Genomic DNA, 16,472 nt, shown 5'->3' with positions numbered 1-16,472 from the left:
CATGATTTTTTATGTGGTCACACACACACACAGAACTCCAGCATTCCTCAGCATGCTCAAGAATGGATGAGCGTGTTTGGTGTGGAGAAGGCTGGCTCATGGATGGTGTTGAGACAATTAGTGGAATGAGTGCTAGATTCACTGCTAATAATAATGCTGCTGATACTGCTAGTTCTGATTCAGTGGGTCCAGTGCTGGGCACCATGCTGATTACTTAAGAGTATCCTCACTGTTAATTTTCATGGTGACACTGATTACACACTATTATCATCTGTATTCTGGTAGAAACTGAGGCTTAATTAGATTTAAGCAAGTTGCTCATAGTTAAACAACTAGAGTGTGTATTCAAACTCTTGAATGTTTGACACCAAAATTCATGTTCTGAAGTAAATAATAGTCTAAGTCCCAGGGAGACAGGTAGCTTTTTGTTTTACTACTGTATCCCCAAAAGCCATAAAACCATAGCAGTTGCATGATGAATATTTCTTGAAAAATTATTAGAGGTCTCAAATTTTGGAAGACATAAACAAATGGAAAATGCAAAGAAAACTATGTGAAGATTAAAAAAACGTGATTTTTAAATGATTGCAAATATGTTGGTTAGACTGATGTTTTCCATTTAGACATTTATCACATCAGATGATTGTGTTGAATTATATTATTTGTGCTCCAATAAAATCTACTGTTTTAGAAAGTGAACAAAATGATTGTAGAGTAGGATTTTGTAGTTGATTGTAATCTTCATGGCTTTGTAAATTTTTTCCCTCCAGCAAATCTTAGTGGCATTCAGATATAAGATCAGACCAAGTGGATGTTATTGGTTACAACTAAAATGCAAGCTCTTTCCATGTCTGTACCTGTATCTGTATGTATGTCTATATCTAGAACCTTAAATACTTTAGAAATTCTATTTCTAGGGATCTTTTAGTTGGAAACTGGTCATTTTCTTTCTATAAACAAAAATGTTTGTTTTTGCATGAATCATTTAGTTTTATAACATTGATCTCATCTGTAATCTGGTTCCCTCTAACTAAATCAAATATAGATGATTAAAATATTTAATATTTAATAGTTTCAAGTTTAGAAGGAACATTTATTTTTCTACCATATATAAATGTATGTAAAGAAGAAAGTCCATTTTATCTAAATATATAGTTAATTGGCATGCAGCTAGAACAACAACAATATCAACAACAAAATCAACACAATTTGTAAATCTTCTGAAATAAAGGCCACTCATTTTACTTAAGGAAAGTTCGTCAGGTTCTTAAAGATCAGAACCTATGTATACAACATTTTATTTAGGCATTCTATCATTTCAGATGAACTTGTGTTGAATTGTGTTGACTATGTCGTAATATAATTTTCTATTTCAAAAAAATGAATAAACAACATACTCAATTTTAACAAGCTTAATACTTCATTTCCCAACTTTAAAAATGTTAAGAAAAAAAAAAAGACTGGAATTGCTGAAAGAAAACACACTGAGAGAAGTTAGGTCCAACAGGTGATAGCTTGAGAGCAAAAAAGCAAACCAAAATAAGACATGACATAATAAGAACTAAGCATAAAAATTCAAATAGCATGTTAGTTTGGAGGTTGTTTATTATAGAGACAAACAACATTTTACATCTTAGTAATTCCTGAGAAATTGACAATATTAATGTAAATACATATATGAGTTTATGTTCATTCATTTTATTAAAACATACTTCGTAGTCATTGTAACAGTCAAGCAACATATATTTTGTATGTTCAGTTTCAGAGATAGTATAGTTTCAGAGTCAAATTTTTTGAGGTATAATTTGCATACACTAAAATCAACCAGTTTTAAATGAACAGTAACTTTTTACAAATGTTATTTAACCATGTAATTACCACCATTAAGGTATAGAAATTTTTTATTACTCCAGAAAATTTTCTCCTTCTCTTTTGTAGTCATTCCCCAATACCACCACTCCTGTCCCCAGGCAGCCACTGATCTACTTTGTGACATGAAAGATTAGTTTTTGTCTTTCCTAGAATTTCATTCAAGAGGAATCACACAGCATGTACCTTACCCTTTTGTGTTTGGCTTCTTTTTCTCAGTGTAATAACTTTGAGATTTATCTATGTTGTGTTTATTAGTATTTTTCCTTTTTATTGTTAAATAACACTTCAGTGTATGGATATACCACAATTTATCTTTTTACGTGGTTTTGGATATTGGATCGTTTCAGTGTTTGGTTTTTATGAATGAAGCTGCTATTAGTATTTAAGTATGAAGTTTCCATTTCTCTTGGATGTAAATATCTAATAAGTGTTATGGGAACTTTTATAACTTTATAAAAACTTGCCAAACTTCTTTTTCAAAATGGTTTTACAATTTTACATTTCCATCAGCAATGTTTGAGTGTTCCATTATTTTTTTATCAACCCTTGATTGTCAGTCTTTTTAATTTTAACAATTCTAATGGGTGTATGGTTGTAATATAAGTTTAAAAATATTTATTTCCCAAGTAGCTAAGATAAAGGAATAGTTTAAGTTGCATAGTGATAAGCTTTGTATTATCCATAAAATTTGATAATCTAGAATAATCCTTTTTTTCCTAAAACTTTTATATAATTGAGATTTCCAAACAATGTAAAATTTCATTACATAATTTTCAGCTCTATTGTAATTTGCAATTAAGAGTAAGCAAATAGTTCTCGCTGTTTAATAGAATGTCAGATAATTTGGTATTTCTTTTGTTTTCAATTTAATATAATCCACGTTTTACCTACAAAACTTACATATTTAGGGATATATATTTTTAGGGGAAACAGTATTCTAATGATAATGAAAAAAATATTCTAATGATAGTGATAGCCATCATTCACTGAATACTGATTATACACCAGGCATTATGCCAAGGGCTTTATACATATAACCTCATTTAATTCTTACAAAGTGAGATATGTATTATAATTTTCAGTTTACAAGGAAAGCAATTATAGCACTGAGAGATAAGAATTTCATACGTTTAGAAAAGATTAATTAATAGATTGATAAAAGAACAAGTGAATTAAAGCTAAAGAGGCCAATCAAATAAGAAATTAGGCTTTTTTTTTTTTTTAAGCAATTTATGTTACGGAGTCTAAAATCTTTTAACTTGACTTTGAAGATGCTGGATTTTTGAAAAGTGGAAATACTTACTTCAAAGAACTGACTGACCCCTAGGTTTTTTATAGTAAGTTGTAATTTAACTGTTTGATCCTTCTAGTAATTTTTTTTTGGCCTTACAATATGAACTTTAAGGGTTCCTTTAGTATAGAATTAAATGCTCTTAACTATATGCCCTAGTACAGATTTAAAAACAGATTTATTTTGTTATGCTGAATAAGAAAAAAAGTTGCATATAATACAGTTTTAACACAGTATCCCATATGTGAATGATTTAATGAATATTTGAACCTTTTTTTTTTTGTTCCCAGGAAGGTTATATTCAAAAGAAAAAGGAACTATGGGGAATCTGTATCTTTATTGCGGCAGTTGACCTAGATGAGATGCCATTCACTTTCACTGAGCTGCAGAAAAGCATAGAAACCAGGTAAAATTTCTTACATCAGTATAGGCCTCTGCCATTAAAGAAAACTATTTCTGAACTTTTATTTTAATAGACTTTAGGGAATTAGAAATGCTAAAATTAAATAAAACACAGACATTTAGGTCAACTAGTGAACTCTTGTTCTCCATTGGAGGCCTTAATGAAGGTGTATTTATGCTGCACTTTCTTAAAAAAATGTAGCAATTTGTATCCTGGGAAAATTTTCATTATGTCTCTCACTATCTGTAAACTTTCTTAATTGTAGCTGTTGATAAAGTGGACAAGAAAAGCAAGGATTTATGAAGTAGGCTTATTATATATTAAAACTTCTTTGTAAAAGTAGTGTCAGTCTATCTTAAAGGAATTATAAAGATTTATTAAATTTTAAGGTTGTTGAATATAACAGATATTATAATTATTTACTTTTTGAGACTGTATATTCAGTTGAGTATCCACTACAATACTTGCCCCAGTTATTACTTAAATAATATCTGTATTGAGCTTATAAGCCTCATAAGAGTTTACTAATTTGTTTGTAACAACTCAGAAGAGCCTTCTGGGACCTCCAGTCATTTCTTTTCCAGCGTGTTTACAAAATGTAAGATTAAATAAATACTTTTACCAAAAAGATAGTAGTACCTGTATGTTTTTGGATAAAGCCATCTAAAATTGAACATAATTAGGGTTTTGTGTAAATGAGATAAATTAAATTGTTGCATTTTTTGGTAACACTTTTCCTTACTACCTCTAAATAAAATGTGGAAACAAAGGCCTTGGTGTTTGTATTTTTAACTTACTGAATTAGAATTCATTTACCTCTTTCTATATAGCTGAAAAATAACCTAAGTATGTAAGTAAATTCTACATTAATTTATTCATTCATTCAGGAAATGTTGTAGTGGCCTCAGAAGATTGGAAAGAGTATGGATATTTGGTTTAAGATAGACTGGGTTTATTTTACAAGGTATATGACATGGGGCAGATTGCTTCTTCTAATTAAGCCCCAGGTTCCTAATCTATGAAACGAAAATTATTACCTACTTCACAGAATTATGAGAATTAAATAATTTACAGTGAATAGAGAAATAGACAGTTCATAGAGTCAGTGTCTGTAACAACGTAGGCCCTGGTGAGGTCTTCATCTCTTTTTTCTCTTTAGGCTCCTCACACACCCTTTTTCCCCACCTGCCCAGCCCAGAAAAAAGGGGAAGGAAACAAAACTTACCAACTGTTAGGCACTATGATACTCTACTAGGTTCTATCTGTATCTTTTATCTATAAGATGAAAGAATTTTTCTGGTAAAGGTTTTCCTAAACTTTTCCCTGAGTGTAGAGCAGCACTGATTTATAAAATGGACGTAATATCACTATATTTTGTAAAGCAGCACTGCATTTATAAAATGTAAATAATATCATTATAATAAATTTAGTAATATATTTGGTACAACTTTTCTTAGGGTGTTTCTCAGTGTTCTGATAACTATCCAGGAATGTTTTCTAGACCACTGCTTCTTAAATATGCTCCAGTGAAGGACTGGTTTCTTTCTAATATATCATGGATGGATTTTTTTTTAAATGTAATGTAAATTAATTACTAGAAAAATGAAATAAAATCATACTAGACATAGGACCAAATTTTGTATTATTAGATTCAGCAGGCATAAAATTAGTGTCAAATTGCGATAATAGTTTTCAAGTGCGACTCTCAGTCTCTGTACTTAATTGTGGACTGGTGAACAGTTTACAGACCAGTAACAATCCAGGGAGCGTTGCTGTAGAGTACGTAGTTACCCTCAGATCTGTGTGTCTTAATTAGGGCTTTTTATGCCTGTCTGCCTGCCTTCCTTCCCTCTCAGCTTCCTGCCCTCTTTTTCCTTCAGAGGAGGGCTACAGAAGGAATAGAGACTCAAGTTATCCCTAGGAAAAAAGGCTTTGTATTAACAATTCACAGTTTTCACGGTGCTCTGTAGGTAGTTATGACCATGTGTCTTGTAAAAACTGGCAGTGAGAGTGGTTCTGGAATAAACGCCGTCCTAAGGTTGATTTCTTCCTCTTTTTTTCTCTGCACATTGGCTCTTTTCATGCAACATCCTGACTGCCTACTCTGTATCACTTCTATTCTCCCTTTATTTGCCTTTCCACAAAGCTTGTCGTGGCTACCCCAATCTCTTCTATATCAGTAGAACTTTTCATAACCTTCTTTTGTGTTCCTGCCCACTACTAAGTAGCTGAAGCTTTTATTTTTCCGGTTCTCGGGATAGATGTCTGAGTGGTGCAGCCCACTTTTTGGAATGAAGACTATAACTCAGGTTACAGGTTGTGAGGCAGCCTATAGATGGATCTGGTGACTCCTCCATAGTATGGTTAGCTGCTTTGATATAATTCCTTAGACAGACTTGATTAGAAACGAGAGTGGATGGTGCAGTTGATGATTTCTATCTCTATTGCCCTATTTTTCAGTAGTGAACAGTATATGTATTAATATTTCAGAAAGGCTAATTTTTATAGAAACCAATAAAGAATAATTTAGAGTTATTATTTAAACAACTTAAAATTTTTAATCAGTTTTCTTTTTCTCTTCCCCAACAATTCAGTCCTGGATGATTGGTGGGGTGCAGAAAGTAGGTGTGTGCATCTGTGGTGGGGTAGAGCCATGGGGCTCAGAGAAGGATGTTAGAGCCAAAGTGGGATGAGGAGGTCATCTACCCGGGCAGAGTGGGGGGCATGCTTCTTGACACAGGCTGCTTGGTGTGCAATGTCAGTGCCCAATCAGGGTGTGTGGGCAGCTGGTATAGGAAGTCATGGCACATATGAGGTAAGGGCAGTCTGGAATAAGGAGTCAGAGCCCTACCAGGGTGAGGAAGGTATCCATGTGGATGGGTGGGGGCAGTCGGGGATGGGAAGTCAGTCTGAGCAAGAGAAGAGGACACTCACGTAGGGGAATTGGTAGCTTGGGAGATGGAAAGTGGTTACATCCAGGGGATTGACTAAATAAGTAAATTAAAGATATCTGGATCCCAAGTTTCTCACTGTCAAGGAAGAGTTATAAATATGGAAAGGGAAACACTGGAATGAACCATGTGGTTTTGTGTTGGAATTGGATGAATGGATGTGAACTTAACGATTTTAAAACATATAGATATAGAAATAAATATAAGGGCTCTAGACTGTTATTCCCAGCTTTGGGAAATTTTCACATTGATACCTTTTAAAAAATTAAATAAAACTATTTTACTGGTTAAAAATGGGAGAAATATATGTGTGTGTCTGTAATAACCTTTATTTTTTTTTTCTATAGTCTTGATGATAAGTAGGTGGAAGAGGCATAGGTATGTAGATTCAGGGGTATAGGTTTAAGGCTTTTTTTCTTTTTTAAATTCTGATAAAATGCAAAAATTAATACCTTCCAAAGGATGTAATAGTGATTTGGTGTAGGGCTAACAGTCTTTTATATTGAAATATCTATTCTTTGAAAATGAAACAAAGTGAATTTTTTAAGTTATGGATTCATTTTTTTCTCTTCTTTCCTTTGTAGTGTCTATAAATTCTTTGACTTACTAAAAGAAATTGATACCAGTACCAAAGTTGATAATGCTATGTCAAGACTATTGAAGAAGTATAATGTACTGTGTGCACTCTACAGCAAATTAGAAAGGTAAAGTACAAATGTTATTAGTATTACACCCTTCTTTTTCATGTCATTGTTCATGATTTGATTTGTCCCCATAATAGTCTTAACTTTCTTATTTGTCCAATCATATACATTCTGAATGTTTCCTACAAAATTACTTGTTTTACTCATGTTTCTCATCCGTTTTAATAAACTTAAAGCTTAGTTTCCACTTTAGCCTTCTCTGCCAGAAGACCTGTAGTTCTGAATGAAAAGAGTGACCTAAATTTAAAATTCTTCCTGATAGGGCTATTATGTTTAGAAAGAGAAAACATGTTGGGAGTGGAAGATATATGTGACCTATACTGCTAAGCTGTGACTTGTATTCCCAATGGCGGTTTAGAAGAAGTAGTGTTTTTTGGAATATACTTCAAGAAACTATACTTTTAGCTGTTTCACTGCAAATAAATTAAACTACAACAAGCATTAACGAAGTGACTGTTAGTACCCACTGTATGATAGATCCTGGGGGTGCAAAATCATATGACACTATGATCATCAAGAAGCTTATAGTAAATAAATAAATTATATTTTTTAATAAAATTAAGTGCAATAATCATTTGATGCTCTATTGTAGAGGATTATTTGTAAGAAGTAGAAATTATATAGTGGGCAAAATACTGTATGTTTTTAAGGGTGAGAAGAATAATTCTGGGGTGAAAAAACTATGGAAGGAGGCAATGTCTGAGTAGGAGTTAAAGGGTAAATAGAAACTCACCAAGCAAAGTGTGTAGGAACTGGGACTGAGCATCCTAGGCACAGAGAAAGGCAGAGAGAAATGTGTACAAAGCCACAGCAGTAGTGTAATTTACTTTGATACTGCTAATGACTAAACAGTAGGAAGGGATTAGATTGATAGGGAGCTTGGACTTTGAACTGCAGGTGATGGAGAGTCATTGATTTTAAGCTAGAGGTGTCATAGTCAGATTTGGCCTTTAAAAGTTCACTCAGGACTTTGTAAAAGAGCTTTAGAATTTTTATTGACTAGTTATATGAGATACTTTGGTGTTTATTGGCCTTGAAGTAGATAGATAGATTTTTTTCTGTCTTACATGTACCTTCTTCTGAAGAGCAATTGGGAAGATTAACTGTGATACCAAAGCCTGTTTATTTCAGGGTAGACTATATGTATGTATGGCAGTGTGCTTTAGTGATTATGATAACTTTTAAAATGCTAAACAGATCTAGGTATGAATGTTAATTTTGTCACTTGCTCACTGAGCTAGGGAAAGATGTTTATTAACATCTTTAAATCTCAGTTTCAATTTGTAAAATATAGATAATAATACTTTTCTTGCAGGATAATTATAAGAATTAAGAAAGATAATGTTACTGGTTAGTTCACCTCGTAGCATATACTGCTTAATAAACAGTATGGGAAGTGAAGGGAGTGGGAAGTAACTGCTAATAGATGTGGGATTTCTTTTTGGGGTGATGGAGATATTCTGCAATTAGATAGTGGTGATGGTTACAAAATGAATTTACCAAAACTACTGAATTTCTACACTTAAAAATGATGAATTTTATGTTACGTGAATTATATTTCAGTAGAAAATCATGAAACCAATATAAAAGTTATTAATGATATTTTATATTCTTTTTCTCATACTAAGTATTTTTGAGTATTTTGGTGCATAATTTACATTTGCAGCATGACTTCATTTGGACTAGCCAGACACATTTCAGGTATTCAATAGCCATAGGTGATTATGGTTACCATATTAGACAGCACAGATTTATATTTGAATGTAATTGTCTTTACTGTATGGTAACATTCTGTTTTGAGTTACAGCAAATTACAACATGATATAAAACAATGCATCTGACATTAAATAACTTTTCTATAATTGTAAAAATTCCCTCTTGATTACTGTCTGCTTTTTATTATAACATAGTAGGTTTCTTTATATAAATTTTTGATCTACATATTTTTTGTGACTGGCTTCTTTCACTTAGCATATTTTCATGGTTCATCCATGTTGTAGCATGTTTCAATACTTGATTACTTTTTATTATGGAGTGATATTCTATTTGTATGACTCTATCAGATTTTATTTATCCATTCATCTATTTATAGATATTTGGGTTATATGTCTTTTAAAGTAGTGGAGTGTATAAAGGAGCGTAAGTGTATATTAATAGAGTTTGTTATATCAACTTTTTAATATACCATTTCTTCTCCTCTTCATTTCTTTCTGTGGATTTGATTTACTATTTAGTGTCATTTGTTTACTCCAGTAAAGCTTTGACCCCACCCACCTCCTTTGTGGTGCTGTTGTCAAATACATTGCATTTCTATATGTTATAGGCCCAAGAATACAATATATACATTCTGTGTTATGCAGTTGCTTTTTATAGCAATTAGGAGAAGAAAGGAGAAGAAATATGTAGTTATACGATCTCTCATAATAAGATAATTACCTTTACCATTGCTCTTTGTTTTTTCATGTGAATGTGAATTACTGCCTTGGGTCGCTTGTTTTAAGCCTGAAAAACTTCTTTTAGTATTTTTGGTAAGGTGAGTTTGCTATCAACACATGCTCTGTTTTTATTTGAAGCTATTTCGCCATCACTTTTGAAAGATAGTTTTGCTGTATGTATGATTCTTGGTTAACGTTTTTTTTCTTTTATCATTTTGAATATGTAATCCCACTGCTTTCTGATCTTCATTGCTTCTGTTGAGCAGTCATCTGTTAATTTTATTGGGTTCCTTTGTATGAGATGGATCATTTTTCTCTTGCTGTTTTCAAGATTTTCTGTTTTTCAACATTTATCCTACGATATATCTGGGTGTGGATCTCTTAACATTCATTCTGCTTGGAGCTTGTTGTGTTTCTTGGACATGTAGATTTGGGAGTTTTCAGCTATTATTTTTTAAAGTATTTTTTCTCTTTCTCTCTCCCCATTTTCTTCTGGTACTCCCATTATACATATATTGGTGTATTTTTTGGTGTCCAGCATTTCTGTGAGCCTCTTCATTTTTTTTTTCTTCTTCTATGTCTTTGTTCTTTAGACTACATAGTCTCTTGATCTGTCTTCAAGTTTAGTGATTCTTCTGCCAGCTCAGATCACTGAGCCCCTCTAGTGAATTTTTTATTTTGGTTATTATACTTTTCAACTCAAATTTCCATTTGGTTCTTTTAAAATAATTTCTATCTTTTTATTGATATCCTCTATTGGATGAGACATTGTCAGCATACCTTTTTCTCCTTTAAGCATGATTTCCTTTAGTTCTTTGAACATATTTAAAATAACTGCTTTGAAGTCTTTGTTAAGTCTGACGTCTTGGTTCTCTTAAATAAAGTTTCTATTAACTGCTTTTTTTCCCTATGTAGAAGTCATACTTTCCTGCTTCTTTGCATATTTTATATTTATTTTTGAAAACTAGACATTTTTGATAACCTTGTAGTAACTCTGGGAGCTTTTCTCTCCTGAGAATTGCTGTTGTTGCTGTTTTCCTGTTTATTTGTTTAGTGACTTAGCTATACCATTTCAGTGAGGTTTATTTTTCCCACAATGTATATAGCCTCTGATACTGCTCTTTAATGTAGCCTTGGGTATGTGCACAGTCACTCTGAGCTGACATTGGTTTTAGTGGGTTCTCTTTGACTATCTTTTTCCCTGTTGTCAAGCTAACTGCCTCTGCTGATATCACACCTAGTTGTTACCTCCTACTAATTGTTGACTGATTGCTTTATTGTTTTTGACAATGCTCTGGGTCACAAATTGCTTCACAGTCTAATCCAATTAAAATTTGGCACCCTTGGCAGGAGTAGTCTAGGAGACCAGCCTTGAGGCTTATTCTGATACCAGGAGAGCTATTCTTAGCTTTATCTTTCCCTAATTCTTGCCTGAATGATCTAGGGTTTAGCTTTTTTCTCTTCATGAGTCAGTCAGCTTCCTCTTACTTACTTCCACTAAAATCTATATTGCTTTCAACAGTGCTCTTAGCCTTGAATGTCCCCACATATCCAAATATAGTTAATTCCCTTGGGGAGAGCTCAAGGTTCTCTGTTGTTAAGGCCTCCCTTTCCCTAGGCACCACTTCTGTGCCACGGCTTCGGAGGTCTGGGTGGGGACAGTAGTTGCTTTTCTTGGAGTGATACCTCTGTTTTAGAGTAGGGCACTGAGAAGAGGCGATAGCCTCTGGTCTTCTCAGATTGCCTTTGGCTGGAACCTCTGTCCTATGAGCCAGCTGGGGCAAGAGAAGTCAGTATTTTTGATCTGTTGTGCCCAGAGTAAAACTTTACCCTATGAATGGGAGATAGGTGGAGGACAGGAGCTGCAGACCCCTCAGCTTCTCTTGCTTGGGAGAGACCTACTGCAGCATGGACGGGGATTGATGAGAAATGCTGGTAGCCTGTTCTTCCCAGAGAGAGAGTTCTGGGATGGGAGCTGGGGAGAGAGGAGCCCTGTGTCTTAGCTACACTTTCCAGGGGCAGAGCTTTGTTATGCTGAGTTGGAGGAGAGGAGAAAATGACTTTTGCTTTGAATTCCACAGTCTGTCATTATTCTTACCAAGATTTAGTAGATTTTCTTGAAGAAATGTTTCACTTTTTGCCATATGCCCTTAGGAAAATTTCCAGAGACCTTAAATGGTTTTTTAAAATACTTTTACCAGTTATTATATCGGGGACCAGACCTGCATGGATCCGGGGACCAGACCTGCATGGATCCTTACTCCCCCATTCTAGAAGTCATTGTCCTAAATAAGTAGGTTTTATAGTAGTTTTTAGTTGTGTTATTTCAGTGAGACTCTTAGTTAGTTAGGCTTTTATGACCTGACCTGAGATTCTAACCAGGTCAAGATTCAATTACAGAATGTTTTCCAAGTTACAAATGCACATGTGGACTCCAATCCTTTTGTAATTAGATATTACAGTGATGTGTGTCATGTCAAAATAAATCGGAAAAATCTGCTTTAACTTTGTTTTATAATACTGTACTTTAAAAAAAAGTATCCTTAAGATAAATAAAGCATGATAAAATTAATTTCTAAATTATGAAAAAAATTAAAAAGTAATTTTTTACAAAACCATAATGTTAATATAATTATTTCTTCCTTTTAGGACATGTGAACTTATATACTTGGCACAACCCAGCAGTTCGTAAGTACTTCAGAGCATGTTAATTTTCACTTTTTGGTTTTTTAAAAAGATTTTTCTGGAATAATCCCAAACATGCTGATGATTTCTGGGTTGGTTTGATTATTTCATGCTATTTCATATATTAAGTTCATAGATTTAAGCCCTGTACAGATTATTTATTTTTTCAGAAAGAAAATGGTATGAAATACATGTCTTTTACTTCAAGGGAGAACTTGTAAGGTTGAAGCTGATTCAGTGTAACATTTCACCAACTCTGAGAAAAATGCAAATTCATTGATGAAATCTTTATTGAGACTCTATTACAGGCATTTTATTAACTAAGACTCAGAGCGTAGTTTTGTGTAAGAATAAATATGAGTCTATATTAAATTTTCCAAATACTCTTTTGAAATGTACGATACATGTTCCAACACTATACTATTGTAAGAGCTCTAGAGGTTTTTTTTTTGAAAACAGAATGAGTAGTATGAGATTTTCTGCCCCATTGAAGTGATAATACTGAAGATGAGTGATACAAAGGGAAATTGTATGTTTATTAGTTCTATCAATCTGTTGATTCCACTTGTTAATTCTAGGAAGAGAATGACATGAAATTTATGAAGGTATAAATTGGTAGAGTCACAAAAACCTGTTTTTCTGTTCACAGTGTTGATTTTAATTAGAAAACAAAGAGCAGAAAGGTATTAATTGGAAACCAAGTATGTCATATTATACCACTTCCTGTGCATATTTTTAGATTAGAATTGAAGTAGTCAATATTTTCTTTAAAAAAACATATATACTACTCTGTGGGAAAATATAAATATCTTGGTAAAAACACTAACTGAATTCAGGCAGATTAAATTAATGTGTAACTTGTGCATTTGAAATGGACTGTATTCTATTATGTGATCAACTCCAGTTTGTATTTTAAAAAAGGAAAAAAAGGTAGTTGGAAAACTGTCATTGTGATTTTTTTTTCTACTTTCTGTTTGTTTACTAGGATATCTACTGAAATAACTTCTATGTTGGTGCTAAAAGTTTCTTGGATCACATTTTTACTAGCTAAAGGTAAAGTCATCATGTTTGTTACATGCTTATGTTTCAGTTGTAATAACTGATAATTCTTTTCAGTAAGCTCAGAATTTTAATTCAGTTTAATGTTGCTTCCCCTTTCCCCCAGTTCTCTGTGTGGCTTAACTGTTAGCAAGTTCCTGTAATTCTGGTACTGGAGGGAACCTTGAAAATGTCTCATTTTATTTCCGTTTCTAATATTTTTCATTCTCTCTTCCTTCCTTTCCTTTTTGAAGAATAATGTTGCTGTTTTTATAAGGATGATATATACTCATGATGAAGAATTCAAATAATACAGAAAAATGCATAGGAAAATGTAGAAAAATTACCCAAACCCCCCCTAAAATAATCATCATTAAAATTATGTGATTGTCATTCCGGATACATTTTTGTGCATACATTCTGATAAAAAAAAAAGGTGGGTGGGTGAGTGCATTCACAGATATTATTTTCTAAAAATAGGGTCATATTATACTGCTGTGTTTAAAATATAAAAACTAATTTTACCCAAATTTTACAGAAGAAAATAAGAGAAATATAGTTGCTTAAATTTAGATAAATGTTTTGTCAGTTACGCAGTATTATTTCCTAAAATATTTCTCTAAAATTACGAAAAAGCATTATGAAAACATTAACAGAATATTTAACTTTGTGTTTTGATTTAAAACAATATATATTAATCTGCTCTGAAGAAAAAGAATTCTCACTTTTGCTGTCTCCTCCCTATTCCCTGCTTTCAGATTTGCTTTTTTTAATCATCACATTATCAAGGTTTCTATTTACATGCTGTTCTGTAATTATAATTATCACACTTGTTAGTCTCATTTCTGTATTTCAGTGGATTTGAAGCCTTTGTCCCTCCTGTATCATAGCTTCTCCATTTTTGAGTTCTTTATTTTGGCTTATCCTTAACTGGCTAGATTTTACCATGAAGAACTTTTCAAAAAAAGGCTTTTTAGCACCATGTTTTCTGTGTTTGGCATCTTTAGGAGTCATGTCTATAGTCTTTATACCTGAAGGACAACTTGGTTGTGTATTCTTTTCTTGAATGGGTTCTCTGATTTTTTTTCCCTTTTTATGTTGTGATTGTGTTTTTTTATTTTCTGTATGTGTTTGCATAATCACTGTGCTCTTTTCCACATGTTGCTAGGGCTTTATGTGGGCAACCCTGACCTGATGATGTTCTCTTTTCTCTGATGTAGTGTTACTAAATCTCCCTTCACTAACTTCATACTTTATCTGTGACCCCAAAGAGAAACCATATGAGAGCAGGTTTTTTTTTATTATACTCACTTTTAGTCAGAGGATGAGGGAGAAAGTAGGAACCTCATCTGGAATGATTAGTCTTTGTGGTTCTGAGATTTTTATTAGAATGAACTCTAAAACAGGCACTTGTAGTGGCCATTATATGGCCGTTCTGTCCTGCTTCTATAACAGGATTGTGTTAGGTTTCACGTTGTTACCTAATTCAGCATAGTATGCTGGAATCTTTATGTTTGTCAGAAAGTTGCTGTAATTGTTTATTTCCACCATTTTGTACCTCTCTCATCAGTGATTTCTACTCCGTCCAAGTAAGAAGAGGAGAAAGATGAGGATACTCTGAGTCACTATGTTTTAAATTTGGTGTTAGTACTAGCACTTAACCAGTACATTTTTCCCCCTTCATTTTATTAGGTATTGGAAAGGAGATTCTTTGATCTAACTTCACTCTACTGTTTTTAACTAGAATTTCTTGATATCATTCTTTACCTCTATGTTATTTCTTAATAATTTCTAAGTATATTACGAACATATTTTTGTACCATACCTATGGTTGTAGAAAAGCTACCTGATGTAAGGTTACCTTTTATCCTCATGGAGTTTCTACACCCTCAGTATTAGGATTATTAGTGGTTTAGCAGTCTGATACCAATAAGATAGAAAATGAGTCAAATTAAACTTCTGTGTTAAAAATAATACACAAAATAGAGCCATAAGCAAATATGTCATAGATATATGATTTCTATATTTTGTGTAGCTCCACTGTTTTTTCCTTAGGTATTTATTTTATACATTTCTTTCCTTATAGCTCTTCAGTTGTATATTTGTTATATAAACTTTTAGGATTTTGTGCTAAATAATTACTTTATAGATGATTATATAATTATGTACTAATTTTGTTATTTCTTTTTTTTTAACTTTTTTTTATTGCGTTATAGTCATTTTACAATGTTGTGTCAAACTCCAGTGTAGAGCACAATTTTTCAATTATACATGAACATACATACATTCATTGTCACATTCTCTTTCACTGTGAGCCACCAGAAGATCCTGTATGTATTTCCCTGTGCTACACAGTACAATCTTGTTTATCTATTCTACATTTTGAAATCCCAGTCTATCCCTTCCCACCCCCTGTGCCTCTGGCAACCACAAGTTTATATTCTGTGTCTGTGAGTCTGTTTCTGTTTTGTATTTATGTATTGTTTTGTTTTTTAGATTCTGCATATAAGCGATCTCATATGTTATTTTTCTCTCTTTCTGGCTTACTTCACTTAGAGTGACATTCTCCAGGAACATCCGTGTTGCTGCAAATGGCGTTATGTTGTCGGTTTTTATGACTGAATAGTATCCCATTGTATAAATATACCAGCTCTTCTTTATCCAGTCATCGTTGATGGACATTTAGGCTGTTTCCATGTCTTGGCTATTGTAAATGCTATGAACATTGGGGTGCAGGTGTCATTTTGAAGTAGGGTTCCTTCTGGATATATGCCCAGGAGTGGGATTCCTGGGTCCTGTGATAAGTCTATTCCTAGTCTTTTGAGAAATCTCCATAGTGTTTTCCACAGTGGCTGCACCAAACTGCATTCCCACCAGCAGTGTAAGAGGGTTCCCTTTTCTCCACAGCCTCTCCAGCATTTGTCATTTGTGGACTTTTGAATGATGGCCATTCTGACTGGTGTGAGGTGATACCTCATGGTAGTTTTGATTTGCGTTTCTCTGATAATTAGTGATATTGAGCATTTTTTCATATGCCTATTGATCATTTGTATTTCTTCCTTGGAGAATTGCTTGTTTAGGTCTTCTGCCCAT

At 33.1% G+C, this 16,472-nt stretch overlaps 1 protein-coding gene across 3 annotated transcripts in view; it reads left to right on the top strand.

The window, feature by feature from the left end:
* Nucleotides 1-16,472, top strand: part of RB1 (RB transcriptional corepressor 1) — a 106,902-nt gene that overhangs the window by 21,132 nt on the left and 69,298 nt on the right. For 2 of the 3 annotated variants that reach the window (XM_072976223.1, XM_072976227.1), the window contains exons 3-6: nucleotides 3,454-3,569; nucleotides 7,102-7,221; nucleotides 12,306-12,344; nucleotides 13,327-13,394. In XM_072976223.1, the coding sequence (XP_072832324.1) occupies nucleotides 3,454-3,569; nucleotides 7,102-7,221; nucleotides 12,306-12,344; nucleotides 13,327-13,394 (343 nt within the window). The remainder of the gene's footprint in view (nucleotides 1-3,453; nucleotides 3,570-7,101; nucleotides 7,222-12,305; nucleotides 12,345-13,326; nucleotides 13,395-16,472) is intronic. The other variant, XM_072976224.1, reaches the window with a different exon arrangement.

The sequence above is a fragment of the Vicugna pacos genome, chromosome 14 (genome assembly GCF_048564905.1).
Source record: "Vicugna pacos chromosome 14, VicPac4, whole genome shotgun sequence".
Lineage (NCBI taxonomy): Eukaryota > Metazoa > Chordata > Mammalia > Artiodactyla > Camelidae > Vicugna > Vicugna pacos.
Note: the sequence above shows the minus strand (reverse complement) of the source record. Positions and strands in the feature narration are given on the sequence as shown.